This window comes from Scyliorhinus canicula, chromosome 24 (genome assembly GCF_902713615.1).
Source record: "Scyliorhinus canicula chromosome 24, sScyCan1.1, whole genome shotgun sequence".
NCBI lineage: Eukaryota > Metazoa > Chordata > Chondrichthyes > Carcharhiniformes > Scyliorhinidae > Scyliorhinus > Scyliorhinus canicula.
Window position 1 is genome coordinate 25,085,967 of NC_052169.1, and position 17,710 is coordinate 25,103,676.

Sequence of the window (17,710 nt, forward strand, 5' to 3'; positions counted from 1 at the left end):
GGATGAACTTCGGATCATTCGGGAGGCAGAGTTGGGTCATAGATAAAAGCTTCAGGGATGTAGTTACCAGGGGTAAGCCATGGGGTACATGTCTCTGGCACAGAGTCTGCCCCTGTTGCTCAGAAGGGAAGGGGGAAGAGGAGTAGAGCATCAGTCATTGGAGACTCCATAGTTAGGGGGATAGATAGGAGATTCTGTGGGAACGGGAGAGACCCGCGGTTGGTGTGTTGCCTCCCAGGTGCCAGGGTCAGCGATGTCTCAGATCGTGTTTTCGGGATCCTTAAAGGGGAGGGGGGGCAGCCCCAAGTTGTGGTCCACATAGGCACCAACGACATAGGTAGGAAATGGGATAGGGATGTAAGGCAAGAATTCAGGGAGGTAGGGTGGAAACTTAGAGCGAGAACAAACAGAGTTATTATCTCTGGGTTGTTACCCATGCCACGTGCTGGCGAGACAAAGAATAGGGAGAGAGAGCAGTTGAACACGTGGCTACAGGGATGGTGCAGGATGGAGGGTTTCAGAAAGCTGGATAATTGGGGCTCATTCTGGGGTAGGTGGGACCTCGACAAACGGGATGGTCTACACCTGGACCAGAGGGTTACCAATATCCTGGGGGGGAAATTTGATAATGCTCTTCGGGAGGGTTTAACCTAATTCAGCAGGGGGTTGGCAACCTGAATTGTAGCTCCAGTATACAGGAGGTTGATAGTAGTGAGGTCATGAGTAAGTTTTCAAGGTTGCAGGAGTGTACCGGCAGGCAGGAGGGTGGTTTAAAGTGTGTCTACTTCAACGCCAGGAGCATCCGGAATAAGATGGGTGAACTTGCAGCATGGGTTGGTACCTGGGACTTCGATGTTGTGGCCATTTCGGAGACATGGATAGAGCAGGGACAGGAATGGTTGTTGCAGGTTCCGGGGTTTAGATATTTCAGTAAGCTCAGGGAAGGTGGTAAGAGAGGGGGAGGGGTGGCATTGTTAGTCAAGGACAGTATTGCGGTGGCTGAGAGGACATTTGATGAGGACTCGAATACTGAGGTAGTATGGGCTGAGTTAAGAAACAGGAAAGGAGAGGTCACCCTGTTAGGGGTTTTCTATAGGCCTCCGAAAAGTCCCAGAGATGTAGAGGAAAGGATTGCAAAGATGATTCTGGATAGGAGCGAAAGTAACAGGGTAGCTGTTATGGGGGACTTTAACTTTCCAAATATTGACTGGAAACTCTATAGTTCGAGTACCTTAGATGGGTCCGTTTTTGTCCAATGTGTGCAGGAGGGTTTCCTGACGCAGTATGTAGATAGGCCAACAAGAGGCGAGGCCGTATTGGATTTGGTACTGGGTAATGAACCAGGACAGGTGTTAGATTTGGAGGTAGGTGAGCACTTTGGTGAGAGTGACCACAATTCAGTTACGTTTACTTTAGTGATGGCAAGGGATAGGTATATACCGCAGGAAAGAGTTATATCTAGGCTTTGATCTTTATGACTGGAGGATTGTAAATGTTGTCCCATTGTTCAAGAAGGGGAGTAGAGACAGCCCTGGTAACTATAGACCAGTGAGCCTTACTTCTGTTGTGGGCAAAGTCTTGGAAAGGTTTATAAGAGAGAGGATTTATAATCATCCAGAAAGGAAAAATTTGATTAGGGATAGTCAACACGGTTTTGTGAAGGGTAGGTCGTGCCTCACAAACCTTATTGAGTTCTTTGAGAAGGTGACCAAACAGGTGGACGAGGGTAAAGCAGTTGATGTGGTGTATATGGATTTCAGTAAAGCATTTGATAAGGTTTCCCATGGTAAGCTATTGCAGAAAATACAGAGGCATGGGATTCAGGGTGATGTAGCGGTTTGGATCAGAAATTGGCTAGCTGTAAGTAGACAGAGGGTGGTGGTTGATGGGAAATGTTCAGCCTGAAGTTCAATTACTAGTGGTGTGCCACAAGGATCTGTTTTGGGGCCACTGCTGTTTGTCATTTTTATAAATGACCTGGAGGAGGGCTTACAAGGATGGGTGAGTAAATTTGCAGATGACACTAGATGACACTAAAGTCGGTGGAGTTGTGGACAGTGCGGAAGGATGTTGCAAGTTACAGAGGGACATAGATAAGCTGCAAAGCTGGGCTGAGAGGTGGCAAATGGAGTTTAATGCAGAAAAGTGTGAGGCAATTCATTTTGGAAGGAATAACAGGAAGACAGAGTACTGGGCTAATGGTAAGATTCTTGGTAGTGTGGATGAGCAGAGATCTCGGTGTCCATGTACATAGATCCCTGAAAGTTGCCACCCAGGTTGAGAGGGTTGTTAAGAAGGCCTATAGAACATAGAACAGTACAGCACAGAACAGGCCCTTCGGCCCTCAATGTTGAGCCGAGCCATGATCACCCTACTCAAACCCACGTATCCACCCTATACCCGTAACCCAACAACCCCCCCCTTAACCTTACTTTTATTAGGACACTACGGGCAATTTAGCATGGCCAATCCACCTAACCCGCACATCTTTGGACTATCACGCCTATGGTGTGTTAGCTTTTATTGGTAGAGGGATTGAGTTTCAGAGCCACGAGGTCATGTTGCAGCTGTACAAAACTCTGGTGCGGCCGCATTTGGAGTATTGCGTGCAGTTCTGGTCACCGCATTATAGGAAGGATGTGGAAGCATTGGAAAGGGTGCAGAGGAGATTTACAAGGATGTTGCCTGGTATGGAGGGAAGATCATATGAGGAAAGGCTGAGAGAAGGTTGAGAGGTGACTTAATTGAGGCATACAAGATGATCAGAGGATTAGATAGGGTGGACATTAAGAGCCTTTTTCCTCGGATGGTGATGTCTAGCACGAGGGGACATAGCTTTAAATTGAGGGGAGATAGATATAGGACAGATGTCAGAGGTAGGTTCTTTACTCAGAGAGTAGTAAGGGCGTGGAATGCCCTGCCTGCAACAGTAGTGGACTCGCCAACACTAAACGCATTCAAATGGTCATTGGATAGGCATATGGACGATAAGGGAATAGTGTAGAGGGACTTTTGAAGGGTTTCACAGGACGGCGCAACATCGAGGGCCGAAGGGCCTGTACTGCGCTGTAATGTTCTATATTCCAAGTGGATTTCCTTGTGTGCAGATTCTCACCTTAAAACAAGGAGTACTTTCCAATCTGCACGATTCCCTGAACAAACCAATTAAACTAATCCACCTTTGCTCTTTAACAATTTAACTGTGACCTAAAAACTGTAAGACGTATTCAGCCACAATTCAAGTGAAACAAGTGAATTGTTTCTAGCCTTAAAAGAAACACAAACCCACACGTCAACACCATAATTATACATCAGGTATTACGTGACATAAATCTCCTATCCATAGAAAAACAGCTCACTCTTTAACTTGCGCCGAGACAATTTTTTAAAAAACTTCCACAACAGTAAATCTAGTCTGTGATTCAAAACAAATTGATTACCTACTTTTGATTAAACTATATATTAAATTTAAAACAGTGCGTTGTTAATAAGTCATAACATGTTCCCCATGGCACACATGCAAAACCTTGAACTATCCATTTTCACAAATGCAAAGAATATAAAAGGTGTTTATGTAACACCTTTGACATCCTAAGAAGTGCTTCCCAACCAAATTCAGCCTAATTTTGATGGCGGTGTTCAAGATCATGAGGGATCTTACCAAACTAAATAGGGAGAAATTGCACCCATTCGTGGAAGGAGAGAAGACCAGGGAAGACTGTGGGCAGTACGGTAGCACAATGGTTAGCACTGTTGCTTCACAGCTCCAGGGTCCCGGGTTCGAGTCCCGGCTTGGGTCACGGTCTGTGTGGAGTTTGCATGTTCTCCCCGTGTCTATGTGGGTTTCCTCCGGGTGCTCCGGTTTCCTCCCACAGTCCAAAGATGTGGAGGTTAGGTGGATTGGCTGTGATAAATTGCGCTTCATGTTCCAAAAAAGCTTAGGTGCCGTTACTGGATTCCGGGGATAGGGTGGAGATGTGGGCTTGGGTGCTGTGCTCTTTCCAAGGGCTGGAGCAGACTCAATGGGCTGAATGGCCTCCTTCCTAACTGTAAATTCTATGATTTCCAGGACACCAAATTAAGGTAATTGGCAAAAGAAGCAACAGCGACAGGAGAAAATTCTTCTTTACGCAGTGACTAGTTAGCATCTGGAATGCACTGCCCGAGAGTGTGGCAGAAACGGTATTCAATTGCGGCTTTCAGAAGAGAATTATATCATTATCGGAAAAGGAAAAATTTGCAGGGCAAAGGGAAAGGGCAGTGGAGTAGCACTCGATGAATTGTTCTGGCAAAGAGCTGGCACAGAGATGATGGGCCAAATGGCCACCACCTGTGCTATAACCATTCTCTGATTCTAAATCAATCACGCACAGACTAAGCCATTCATTCAATGTGTAGCTCTGCCCAATGGCAGGTCCTCCACTCATTGCCTTCTGATATTTCATCCTGCACTGTTGTTTTATCAATGGTAGTTTGCTGTTACATTCCGTACTCCCGGGAACGGAGGGGAATCAGGTCCCAAGTCCACCTCAGCCGGAATGGGAATCAAACCCACGCTGTTGGCATTATCCTGAACCAAATCGCCAGCCAGTTGGTCAAATGAGCTAACCAGACCCCTATACAAAGCCAACAAAATAGCCAGCATCACGCCAGCTACTTTTGCCGAGATTAAGACAGGCTCGAAGGGCTAAATGGCCAATTCCTGCACCTATCCAAAGATGTGCGGGTTAGGTGGATTGGCCATGCTAAATTGCCCGTAGTGTCCTAAAAAGTAAGGTTAAGGGGAGGATTGTTGGGTTACGGGTATAGGGTGGATACGTGGGTTTGAGTAGGGTGATCATGGCTCGGCACAACATCGAGGGCCGAAGGGCCTGTTCTGTGCTGTACTGTTCTATGTTCTATCGCTTATGGTCACTTATTACGTCACTTACATTTCAAATATTCTCCCCCCCTTTCTCTCCCCAAGATGTACAGTACAGCAGGCAGCACCCGCGAAATCAGTTAATGCCACTTCATGACTAGAGACAGGAACATTACATACATCAGGTTGACTAGGGAACAGAAAATAATTATTGGCATAAGTGAAATATGGAAACAATAGATTGTCGATAAACAGTTATGCCCTGCAGAAACTTTACCAGGAGAGAAATTAAACTAGCGGAGGGGATATCATGCTCCGAGCACTTCACGCTAAAGAAAATTTATCATGAAAATTATATTTAACAGAAACGGTTATTAAATTTGCTTTGGTTAATATATTTAAATTAGCATTACACACTGAACTTACCAGAAATGACATAACAAATTTATGCAGATATATAATCTGAATACAGCCAACTCGTAACATGACTTTGCCGTCCACCTTTGACATATCAGCATAGTTCTCGCCATCAATAGCATTCGGATACAAGGTTATATTAAAGCTGAACACTTCATTTCCAACAATTGAGACAGCCTAGAAAAAGGAGGTACAACAATCAATTCAATTTTTCCATCAAATACGAAACAACTAAAGCATTAAAACGTAAAGCCCCCAGGTTTGCAACAATAATCACCACTCTGCATTACAGTAAAGGGTCACAGAGCCCATGAACCGACTAACCTAGACATAGGCCACTCATTCCAGGGGCTGGTTTAGCTCACTGGGCTAAATCACCAGCTTTTAAAGCAGACCAAGCAGGCCAGCAGCACAGTTCGATTCCCGTACCAGCCTCCCCGGACAGGTGCCGGAATGTGGCGACTAGGGGCTTTTCACAGTAACTTCATTGAAGCCTACTCGTGACAATAAGTGATTTAACAGGGGCTGGTTTAGCTCACTGAGCTAAATCGCTGACTTTTAAAGCAGACCAAGCAGGCCAGCAGCACGGTTCGATTCCCGTACCAGCCTCACCGGACAGGCGCCGGAATGTGGCGACTAGGGGCTTTTCACAGTAACTTCATTGAAGCCTACTCGTGACAATAAGCGATTTTCATTTTTCATTCCCATCAGGCACAAGAGAGCATTAGCCCAGATTTCGAGTCTCAGCTCTCTGGTCCCAGTTATCCCCCTTCCCCTCGTGCCTGACCTCACTTAAATCTTGACCAGGCTGCTGCTTCAGTCATGACCCTTGGTCGTTCATTCCACAGCCTTGCACTCCTCCCTTTTTTTTATTAATAGTCATTTGGTAGTAAAGAAATGAAAAGATACATGCTGTCGAAGCTTTTCATCTTGCACTCATCAGGACAATTCATATCTCTCTTTTCATGCGGTATAAATTGTTGTTCCCTTTAGAGCTGGTATTCCTGCAGGTGAAACATTTCAACAGCATGTCTCTTTTTTTCAGCAGTTTCTTTTATTGTCGGTGCCGATGGCTGGACCAGCATTTTCTGTCCAACCCTATTTGCCCTGTGGAAGGTGGCAACGAGCCAGCTTCTTGACCCGCTGCAGTCCACATGGTGTAGGTACACCTACAATGTTATTAGGAAGGGAAAATTCAAATGGTTCTACCACTCCGAAATCTAGATTTGTATCTACATTCACTCATTCTGGACCCCTGGAAGCAGTTTCTTCCGACCTATTCAACCCTAGCAAATCACCTCATAGACCACTCAGTCTATTGCTGGGGCACAGTCGTAAAGTTTACAATGTAATCCACATTAACAAACACCATTCTATCCAGAGAACTCCAAAAACACCAATATAAATGATGTGGGGATGCAGCGTTGGACTGGGATGGGCACAGTAAAAAGTCTTACAACACCAGGTTAAAGTCCAACAGGTTTGTTTCGAATCACTAGCTTTCGGAGCACAGCTCCTTCCTCAGGTGGAAGGAGCTGAGGAAGGAGCTGTTCTCCGAAAGCTAGTGATGTTGTAAGACTTCTCACCAAATATAAAAGCAGGATTAGTTGTAAATGGAACAGAACAAACTAGGTCTCCGGTGTTATTAGATCGCCACACTATGGGTCACATATATGAAAATGCTGTCAATTGTGCTCCATCTCCATCAATATAAAACATCACAGCAGCAGAGAAAGCCATATAAACAGACAGAAATAACACCGGCATCATTAAATCATCTGGACGCTAAAATAAATATTTTCTTTGCGTTTAGACAAATTTTCTGATAGAAAATCAGAGTATTTTACATTTTGAATTATGGAAGGGGGTGTCAAACTAAATGAACTTTCTAAAAAAAAAACTGATTATAAATCAATCTGCAGCATAAAATCAGTACCATTGTACATGCTTTTACTTAATGTGAATGTAATGTGAGCTGTCATATTTCAGGCAAACCTTAGGAAAAATTTATAAGCTGTTCAATAATGATAATATTGGAACTGTTTATACCATTGGTGCGTGCTGTGCCTTTAACAATAGCAGGATATCTCTTTAAAAGTGATGTATTGTCGGACATAGTTGGGACTGATTGGTAGCCAGAGGCAGTGAAGAGCTGCTCTCTGTAACCAAGTCACTGATCAGCAGGCAATCAGCAAACTAATCAAACCACCTCAACAAGCAAATGTCATCGGTAACCAAAAGGAAAACATGGAGTGAATAGCTGCCGGTTTGTTGTCATTTCAATTCTAATCCTGGGTACAAGGTACATAGAATACTAGTTAGTCACTTGATCAAAACTTAACAATTGGTATCAGCTTGAACATTTTCTCCAGTTCTTGGACAGTATTCACCAAGAGAGAGAGAGAGAAAAAGCCTGACTGAGTTAGGAGGTGTATACTTGTTACATCTAACTCTGCAAATAAAGTGAAGTCAGTAAAGATGTTCTGCCGTATCATCCGCCATCTGACTTTCCAGAATATAACGTGCAGGAAAGTCACATTTTTGAATACCTGTAAAAAATCTCTAGTCTCTCACGAGATTACAAATGAGGCTCAATATTATTCAGAAATTGCCTGTGTCGGAATAAACCCACGAGAGCTGGCATGACTGCAGAACTTCATTCAGTTTCATTATTTTGTATATTTTCTTTTCCACTGAATGAGGCGAATACTGTGCTCAGCTCAGTTACAACAACAACCTGTACAGTGTTTTCAGACATAGTAAAATGTCCAGAAGAACTTCACAGAAGCACAATCATAAGACCATAAGACATAGGAGCAGAATTAGGCCACTCAGCCCGAGTCTGCTCCGCTATTCAATCATGGCTGATATTTTCTCATCCCCATTCTCCTGCCTTCTCCCCATAACCCCTGATCCCCTTATTTATCAAGAACCTATCTATCTCGGCCTTAAAGACACTCAGTGAATTGGCCTCCACAGCCTTCTGCAGCAAGAAGTTCCACAGATTCACCACCCTCTGGCTGAAGAAATTCCTCCTCATCTCTGTTTTAAAGGATTGTCCCTTTAGTCTGAGATGGTCATCCTTCTAAATTCCAACGAGTACAGACCCAGAGTCCTCAACCGTTCCTTTAATCGCACGATAACAGTCACAGAGCCAAAGGAGAATAGGACAGTGACGAAGCACTCGATCAAAGAGGTTTGTTCTAAGGAGCATCTTAAAAGAAGAAAAGAGACACACACAGATTTAGGAACAGCCTAGGCAGCACAGACAACAATGGTAGGATGAAGGAGAATGCATAAAAGGCCAGGGTTGTCAGAATGGAGAGTTTAAGAACAATGTCGGGGTGGAAGTGAACACCGAGGTAGAGGTGGTGCGGGTCAAGGGGGACTTTGAACACAAGGATAAGAATTTTAAAACACATGCATTGGTGGACCTGGTGCCAATGTTGGCCACAGTCCAGGAATAAAGGGAAAACACAGCTTAACGTCTTTAGGGCAGGCAGTTCATCGTGAATGAACCCATGCTCATGTAGGATGGAAGTTGGGAGACCAGCCAAGACAATAATGAGAACAGCCAAATGCAAAGGCAACAATAAGGGTTTCAGCAGCAGATGGACAGAGGCAGAAATGCTGATGAATAATGCTGCAGAGGTGGTAATAAGCAGTTGTGGTGACAGACAGGGTACGGCATCAGAAGTTCAACTCCTCGTTAAATTAGGTGCTGTGATTGTGAACAGTCTGTTCAGCCCAAAACTGTGGGCAGGGAGAGAGGGGGAGGGATTTAGAAGCTCGCCAAGGGTTTGCGCCCAGCAAATTTACTCCAAATGCGCATTGGCAGCTACTAATGCCAATACAAACAAACTCATGTAGAAACTTTATGTAACACTTTGGAGACACTTTGTGACCTATTCCAATGTCGTAAAAATAAAATCATACAAATGATCAAAACTATTCAAGGAATGGATTTTAAGCACATGTTTGACACTGGCTCTCTCAGATAATAATTGTTAATTATTCAATGCAAGGAAAGAAACGGTCTAAAAATTAGGAATCCTGTCAGTTGTTTTACAATCATGCTGGATTAATGAGGAGGGGAAGCTGTTTATAATATCATTGTGCTGAGTTTACTGAATTAACTCAAGCCTATTGGCAGCAGGACCTGGACAACACCAAGCTTGGGTTTTGATCCAGGTAATTCTTATACTACCTAACTGCAAAGGCCAGGGCTATCTCCAAAATGGTCCAACACCTTTTGTTGACCATCAATAGAACCACCATCACAGAGACTACCACCTGGATAAAGAACTGGCTGGGCAACAGGTGACAGAGAGTAATGGTGGAAGGGAGTGTCTCAAAATGGCAAAGGGTGACTAGTGGTGTTCCACAGGGATCCGTGCGCGGACCACTGTTGTTTGTGATTTACATAAATGACCTGGAGGAAGGTATAGGTCTTCAGGAATCTACAACACTTGCCAGGATGGGTTACAATGCTCAAGAAACTCGACACGATCCAGTAGAATGGAGTTTGTTTGATCCGAGCTCATGCTAAAAGATTCAATGTTTGCCCTTCCACTGTGGCTGCAGCATGTTCTCTTCCTCCAGGTACAATGCCCGAAGTGGGCACAGGCGACGATGGGCTGGACTGGTCCATGATTGTGTTTGGCAGTGTTCTTGCTGTGGTTTGCCATCGCCTTCTGCAGCATGGCTGACCAGCAAACTCTCCCACTCTTACCAACTGCCATCAGGAAGGAATTAGGGGCTGATAATCAACCATATTATGAACACACCTTCCATGGTCATTTCGTCCTGGAGCGTGACTGCAACTGGGAGCTTCTGGCCCAGAGCTAGGGACACTACCCTCTGTGCCACATGACCATCACAGTATATTCTACCTCCACAGTACACTGCAGAAACACAACCCTACCCCACAACCTTCACCAGAAAGGACAAGTAACACACCAGCCTAACTTGGAGATGCATCGATGCTCCCTTACCTTTACTGGACAACAGGAGTAACATCAGTACAAGATCAGCAGGCAAATGGGCATCACTTTCTCAGGATGGGCCCCTTCCTGGCAACACCCGCATCCAGACAATAAATAACTAACACGGAAGGCAGGATATTAACTCTGTGCTGGGTCAGAAAACATTACACTGCTAAAACCCAATTCCTTACCTCGACTGCAATTGCAGACCCACACAAAGGGTAAAGAACATGTGTTGTTCCTGCCACATGCAACACAAAATGTGAACCTACTTCTATCAGAACTTCTCCAGTGCACGTTCAAGCTTATTTTGCTTCTATTGTGCTGTAAGAGGCAATAAACACGGCACTACACCATGCATTGGTATTTGTTCTTACAGAATTTCCAGTTAGCTTCATGGTACACAGCTGGAGATATTCCTCTAATTTCCTGACGTGCAGCTCTCGCTGTCCATGAATTCAGATGTTCACTCAACGATGACATCAGCGCATGCAGCAGATTACCTTTTTATGCAGAGTCTTTGAATCAACATCTGTGACAACGATATCCCGAAGTCTGGCAGAGACTTCCATCTGCTTTGACTGCACTGAAGCAGATGCATCCAAACCTGCATGGTTAAATAAGCCATTCAACAATTACTACAACATTCATTTGAGCGAAATTAAGTGAATAAATGGGAGGTGTGCATCAACATCTTGACCACACCCTCCACAGCACATTTCAAAACTTGCATCACCTGTACATTCCTGTGCAGGGTTTTCCAACAATGGCAAACATGTCCCTACAAAAGATTTTGCACCACTCTACATCCCACTATGTGGAAAACAAGAGCAAGAACTGCATCTTCTTCTTCAAATATCAGAGGACATCAGTTCAGGACAGGAAAGTCATTCTGAACTCTTCCAAAAACCATGAAATCAATGCCGCTTTGGGAAATGAGAGAAGAACCAAGTGGGCGGGCTGCGAGTGGGCAGGCAATCCCCAGAGAAGTGTTGGCCTTAGTCCAGGGATTTTGCACAGAGCTGCCCGTCAAGGATGGTGGGATTAGGAGGGGACATAGAGGACATGAGGGAGGGGACATGTTTAAATGCCGCAGAGGTTTAAAGAGGGGATACGATCTTGCGTAGAGGGGGTGCATCTGACGGGTATAGGAGGTCCCCCCTGCCCCCTTTCCCTGCCCTGCCCAGGAGGTATGTCCTCACAGATTCCTCCCTGCCAGCAGTCTGTGCCGTGAAAGCAGCTGGGCTGCTCAACTTCCTTCTGATGCACGAACTGTAGCGCCAGAGTTAGAATGAGGTTCTCAAGTGATCATTAATTAATTCATGGGCCTCAACAGACTCAAGCGCAGGTTGGGTGCCTTACCCGCCAACCATAATATGGGAGACAGGTGGGGGTGGGCAGGAAGGCAGTGTGCGAACAGCCCATTTTAAGAACCATCCCCCACCTTTAAATACAGCATGGGGCTGTAAAAATGACCCCTAGATTTCCAAACTTCTTTGTATTCCAGCATGCATTTCAAGTGACAACATCACTGCAACGCAGTTTTATAAAATGGGAAATAAGGAAATAAATTAGAATTAGCAACTTTGTTTCCGGAAAAAAAGTGGGTCGTTCTGTTAGCGCAAACGACAGGGAGGGGGACACGAGGTGAATTGTTCCTTCACAGAGTCAGCACGGACACAGCAGTCTGAATGGTCATTCGGCTGCGTGCTGTAACCGTTCAATGATTCTGTGAGTGAGGCGTGCAGTCCAGTGTAAGTGAAAAATGACCGCAATTAAGAAGCAACGGAGTTCAGTGCTGCCTCGCTCAGCACAAGTCTTACCCTGAACTCGAATGTTGGCAATACTGCACTTTTCATCGCAGACCGCCACATTAAATGCATCCATCATGGCAAACATCTTGAAAGCCACCACGTCAGTATCCCTGGAGCTTCTCAAAACTGTCAAATAAAGAAACCCTGGTGATTTTTCGATAGCTAGATCAAAGTCACACAATGCAACAAATACTTTGGACAAAATGTTATTTCTTCCTGAAGCACTGTTTGGGAATAAGTGAACGCGTTATTTACAGATATTTCTTTTGACTTTAGATCAGCATGAAATAAAAAGACAAAACAGCGGCATCAAAATAAGGATTTGTGCGCAGAGGTCATTGAATGATTTTCACAACAATACAGAGGTACCCCTATAAAGGTTTGCTTCTTGATTTTCTTTTCTGTGTGAAGCGCATTGCAGCCAGTACAATAAAGGAGCACAGTCAGTTATCTGACAAGATATAATTATTCTCGGACCCCATTCCTGCCAGGCCCGATTTGGACAGAGACAGCTGCACGGAAAGGGACAAAAAAATCTGCAGTTCACCCTTGCTAACAAACACTAACTTGTGATGGAACTGAGTGTGGGTGGGTGGGTGGGTGGGGGGGGGGGGGGGGGGGGGGGGGGGGGGGGGGGGTGGATGGAGAGATTGTAATCTCTGTATGTTCTGCCATTTGTTCCTGAAACAGTCAGAAATAATTGAGCAATGTTCAGTCAGCATTTTTCATATGCTTTAAGGAGAATACTTTGAGGAAACTTAGTTGCCTCTTATTGCCGACATTTTCATGATTTGAGCACGGACACACAGGCATTGCCTTACTGACCGAGTTCCCTGAATTTTTGTGGTTAAACACTTTCACTTGGTTGAAGGCTGCACAAGGTAAAAACTGCCAATGAGACACTTCCATCTTTCACAAAGACGGTAAAAATATCGCCCCTTGATCAGGAGAATGCCCACCTCATGATGGTTCTTTCTTTGGTTTAATTTTTAAAATTGCATGTCGCTGTTGCACAAATAAATAGATGCTCAAGTGGCCGAAGTTCAATTATTTGGTGCTCGAGCATTAAGTGGTGTACTCCACTAACTAACAACGCTAACTCCACTAACTAACATTCTCTAAATGCCCGAAGTATGAAATACTCCTGAAAGGCAAATGATTTTACATGGTAAAATAAAAATCGGGCAACATGAAGACGCTCCCTCCATCCCACAGGGAATTGAACTTGTCGCGCGCCCCGCGCCCCCCCCCCCCCCCCCCCCCGACTGTCCTGGATTACCAATGAAATCTGGCCACACAGGCACTAGAACAGTGGGCCCCAACCGCTGTGCCGTGGCAAACCAGTGTGCCGCGGGAAGGGTGCAAGATTGCCGTAGCCGCCAGCACTCGCGCGCGCAGACGCATTGCATTGAGCCCCCCCCAGACCACTGTGATCCCAGTGTCCTTTACCCACTGATCTGGGAGTGGACAACTTGCCTTTGTTTAAATCGAGAATGGAACTGCAGATGGTTAATAAAGTAACAGAGAGGGCAGCACGGTGGCGCAGTGGGTTAGCCCTGTTGCCTCACGGCACCGAGGTCCCAGGTTTGATCCCGGCTCTGGTACACTGCCCGTGTGGGGTTTGCACGTTCTCCCAGTGTTTGTGTGGGTTTCGCCCCCGCAACCCAAAGATGTGCAGGCTAAGTAGATTGGCCATGCTCCTTAATTGGGAAAAATGATTTGGGTACTCTAAATTTATAAAAAAATAAATAAATAAAGTTAAAAAGAGTGCTTTCCTCCTGCCGACTACATAAAGGTGTGTCAGGGCTGCGGTTTGTTAAAAAGATTATCTCATTCCATGAATTAGAAGGGAAAGTTTTGCAGCAATTGAATGCAGTGATGGGATTTAGTGAATGCACTTGACCCTCATTCCATGATTCAAGGTGCAAAATGGCTCAAACTCACGCTGAATGCTTGCAACTAATCTTCCCCCCCCCCCCGCTTCGAAACCTTCTGCTGTCCCAGAAGGGATGCAGCTACAGATTTTGTGCTGGGCTGCCAGCCTGTCTTCCTTAACACCATCAGTATCGCCAGCACCAGTCTGAATCTGACTGGCATCCTGCCAAGTCTTGCCAAAAAAAGGAGACTTGGTTACTGGAGATTCAGCTTGGGACCCGCTGCAGGAACCTTCAGCATCCTTTAGATAGGATGCTGCTGATATCAGTATCCACGACATTATCGGCTGTACAGGCACACAACACAGCACTTCTTAAATTGCTTCCGAAGTTGAACAAACTATTACATTTTTGTTATTGACTAATGCCCACAGTGATTCTGATTTGCGAGAATGTATTGCTGTTTTATTCATAATGTTCAAGTTGCGAGTTATGCAAGTTGCTTTTCAATTGCCTGGGTTGGGGTGGTGCAGAAAATACTGCAGGAGCTGAAAATCTGAAAAAACTCAGGAAAGGCTGCCAACGCTCAGCAGGCAGTGGTTACAGACAAGATAGGATTCATTTTAACTTGGAAACGGGTTGGGCAGGATGTAGGATGGGCAGAATGGAGATTGGTAGGTAATACCACCCCCCCCCCCTCCAAATAATCTGTCATTTCCCATTTCTCCACCCATGCCATTCTAACGCCTGGGTCGCATGGACATTTGACGGGGTCGTCTCCTGCGCAAAACCGGGAGGCGGGAACAGGAATGTGGGTGGGAGCTCGAGGTTGCCAGAGTCTCACGGAAAGTCTCTGGAATGAAGTTAATGCTGGGATGTGGGTGGCTGCTGCAGGAGGGGAAATGCTGAAAGTGCGAGATCCCAGTATCCAAACGGGGCATGGGGGAACGTTCCTTCTCCTCAGGCTCAGGTGGACCAATCAGACTAGTTAAATATGATTATTTTTTTAATATAAATTTAGAGCACCCAATTCATTTTCCAATTTAGCGAGGCCAATCCACCTACCCTGCACATCTTTGGGTTGTGGGGGCGAAACCCCACAAACACGGGGAGAATGTGCAAACTTCACATGGACAGTGACCCAGAGCCGGGATCAAACCTGGGACCTCAGCGCCGTGAGGCTGCAGTGCTAACCACTGCGCCACCGTGCTGCCCTTTAAATATGAATATTAATAATTGTCTAGTAGTGCAGAACTTGAGTATTGCTAAATGGCGGCACGGCAGCACAATGGTTAGAATCATAGAATTTACAGTGCAGAAGGAGGCCATTCGGCCCATCGAGTCTGCACCGGCTCCTGGTAAGAGCACCCTACCCAATGTTAACACCTCCACTCTATTCCCATAACCCAGTAACCCCACCCAAAACTAAGGGCAATTTTGGACACCAAGGGCAATTTATCATGTCCAATCCACCTAACCTGCACATCTTTGGACTGTGGGAGGAAACAGGAGCACCCGGAGGAAACCCACGCACACACGGGGAGGAAGTGCAGACTCCGCACAGACAGTGACCCAAGCCGGAATCGAACCTGGGACCCTGGAGCTGTGAAGAGATTGTGCTATCCACAATGCTACCGTGCTGCCCCTTAGGGCAGTTAGCACTGTTGCTTCACAGTACCAGGGGCCCGGGTTCGATTACCGGCTTGGGTCACTATCTGTGCGCAGTCTGCACATTCTCCCCGTGTCTGCGTGGGTTTCCTCCAGGTGCTCCGCCTCACACAAGTCGGCGCAACATTGAGGGCTGAAGGGCCCGTACTGCGCTGTAATTTTCTATGTTGTATATTTTCCCTGCGTCCCCGAGCAGGCGCCGGAATGTGGTGACTAGGGGTTTTTCACAGTAACTTCTTGCAGTGTTAATGCAAGCTTGTGACACTCAAAGATTATTCTAATGAAAAGAGACATGCTATCTGAGCTTTTCATCCTACAACTGTTTTTTTCCTGTTTTCTGGTTGGTTTTTATTGGTAATGAACATTTTAACTGGAATTACTGTTGCACTGAATGCAACGGCTTTAAATTAAACAGTTCAGTCCAAATGCAGATTTAAACTGAGTACTCAGGATGAGTGGCCGCACAATGGAGAAACACTTCATTTGTAGTGGATTGAACTGTGGCACACCCTATGCCCCACCCTTGTATGTGATTGGCCATGTCAAGTTTGCTACTACATTGTGGGACGTTTGAGCAATCGATTCAACTGGGGAAAAAAAGTGGCTGTGGAGTTGTTTGTCCCATGGAAATGCGCCGTGTTACTGAAAAAGTTGGGAATCAGTGCCCTCGAACTCATACCTCAGCTTGTCATATGTTCCAGAAGAGAGGAGAAGATTAAAGATAATCCTCAAGAGAGAAGCACAAGGGAAAATTAACAAGAATTAAAATAAACACATCTCAGCAGTGAACCGAAGTCACTTACCATTTGCAATGCTTCCGAGATAAATTGGCGTGCAATTATATTATTTAGAGAAAAGAGAATGAAGTCTGGAATGCACAGCTTGGCCAATTGCAATTTCACTCGACATTTATAGACGGCACAGTGGTTAGCACTGCTGCCTCAGAGCACCAGGGACCAGGGTTCGATCCAGCAGAGCGGAGCTACTGATTGGCTGTTCCGGGGAAATTTGCATACGTGCAGTGCGGTCAGCGTAATTTGAAGGTGGTTTGTGGAGGGGCTGTTGTCAAGTGACAGGTAAACGCGAAACACTTCCTCAGTATTTCCCCCCCCCTACCTCCTCCTCCAACCAAAAACAAAACAACCGCGGGCATCGTGAAGGTAAGTTTACCTCTTTAAAAACTTACCTTGAAGAGTGACATCACAGCAAAGCAGTGACCTGATTGGCTGGTAAGGAAAGTGCTCCAATTAGCAGTAGCTGGGAGAAATTTAACTCTTTGTGTGCTGGTAAGTAATGTGATTGTAAGTAAAATCCTTATTCCTTTCATTTATTCATTATTTGATACTTTATTTGTAATCAGTTAAGGTAAAGGGTGAAAATGGCAGGAGATCACAGACCCGTGTTATGCTCCTCGTGCTCATTGTGGGAGTTCAGGGACGCGGCCGATGCCCCTGACTCCTTCATGTGCGGGAAGTGTGTCCAGCTGCAGCTCCTGTTAGACCGCACGACGGCTCTGGAGCTGCGGATGGACTCACTTTGGAGCATCCGCAATGCTGAGGAGGTCGTGGATAGCACGTTCAGTGAGTTGGTCACACCGCAGATTAGGATTGGTGAGGGAGACAGGGAATGAGTGACCAAAAGGCAGAGAAAGAGCAGGAAGGCAGTGCAGGTGTCCCCTGCGGTCATCTCCCTCAAAAACAGGTACACCGTTTTGGATACTGTTGGGGGAGTTGACTCACCAGGGTAAAGCAGTAGTAGCCAGGCTCATGGCACCATGGCTGGCTTTGCTGCACAGAAGTGCGGGAAAAAGATTGGCAGGGCTATAGTCATAGGGGATTCAATTGTAAGGGGAGTAGACAGGCGTTTCTGTGGTCGAAAACGAGACTCCCGAATGGTATGCTGCCTCCCGGGTGCACGGGTCTGGGATGTCTCAGATCGGCTGCAGGACATACTGAAGGGGGAGGGTAAACAACCAGTTGTCGTGGTCCATATAGGCACCAACGATATAGGTAAAAAACAGGATACAATCAGAATTTCGGGAGTTAGGAGATAAATTAAAAAGTAGGACCTCAAAGGTAGTAATCTCAAGAT

General features: G+C 45.7%; 1 protein-coding gene across 7 annotated transcripts in view; it reads right to left on the reverse strand.

The window, feature by feature from the left end:
- Positions 1-17,710, reverse strand: part of vps13c (vacuolar protein sorting 13 homolog C) — a 368,173-nt gene that overhangs the window by 178,948 nt on the left and 171,515 nt on the right. For all 7 annotated transcript variants that reach the window (XR_005458698.1, XR_005458696.1, XR_005458697.1 and 4 more), the window contains 3 exons: positions 12,087-12,203; positions 10,767-10,870; positions 5,288-5,455 (listed from right to left, as the gene is read on the reverse strand). Coding sequence is in view for 4 of the 7 variants with exons in the window: in XM_038784422.1 (XP_038640350.1) it covers positions 5,288-5,455; positions 10,767-10,870; positions 12,087-12,203 (389 nt within the window). In the remaining 3 variants the exon portion in view is untranslated. The remainder of the gene's footprint in view (positions 1-5,287; positions 5,456-10,766; positions 10,871-12,086; positions 12,204-17,710) is intronic.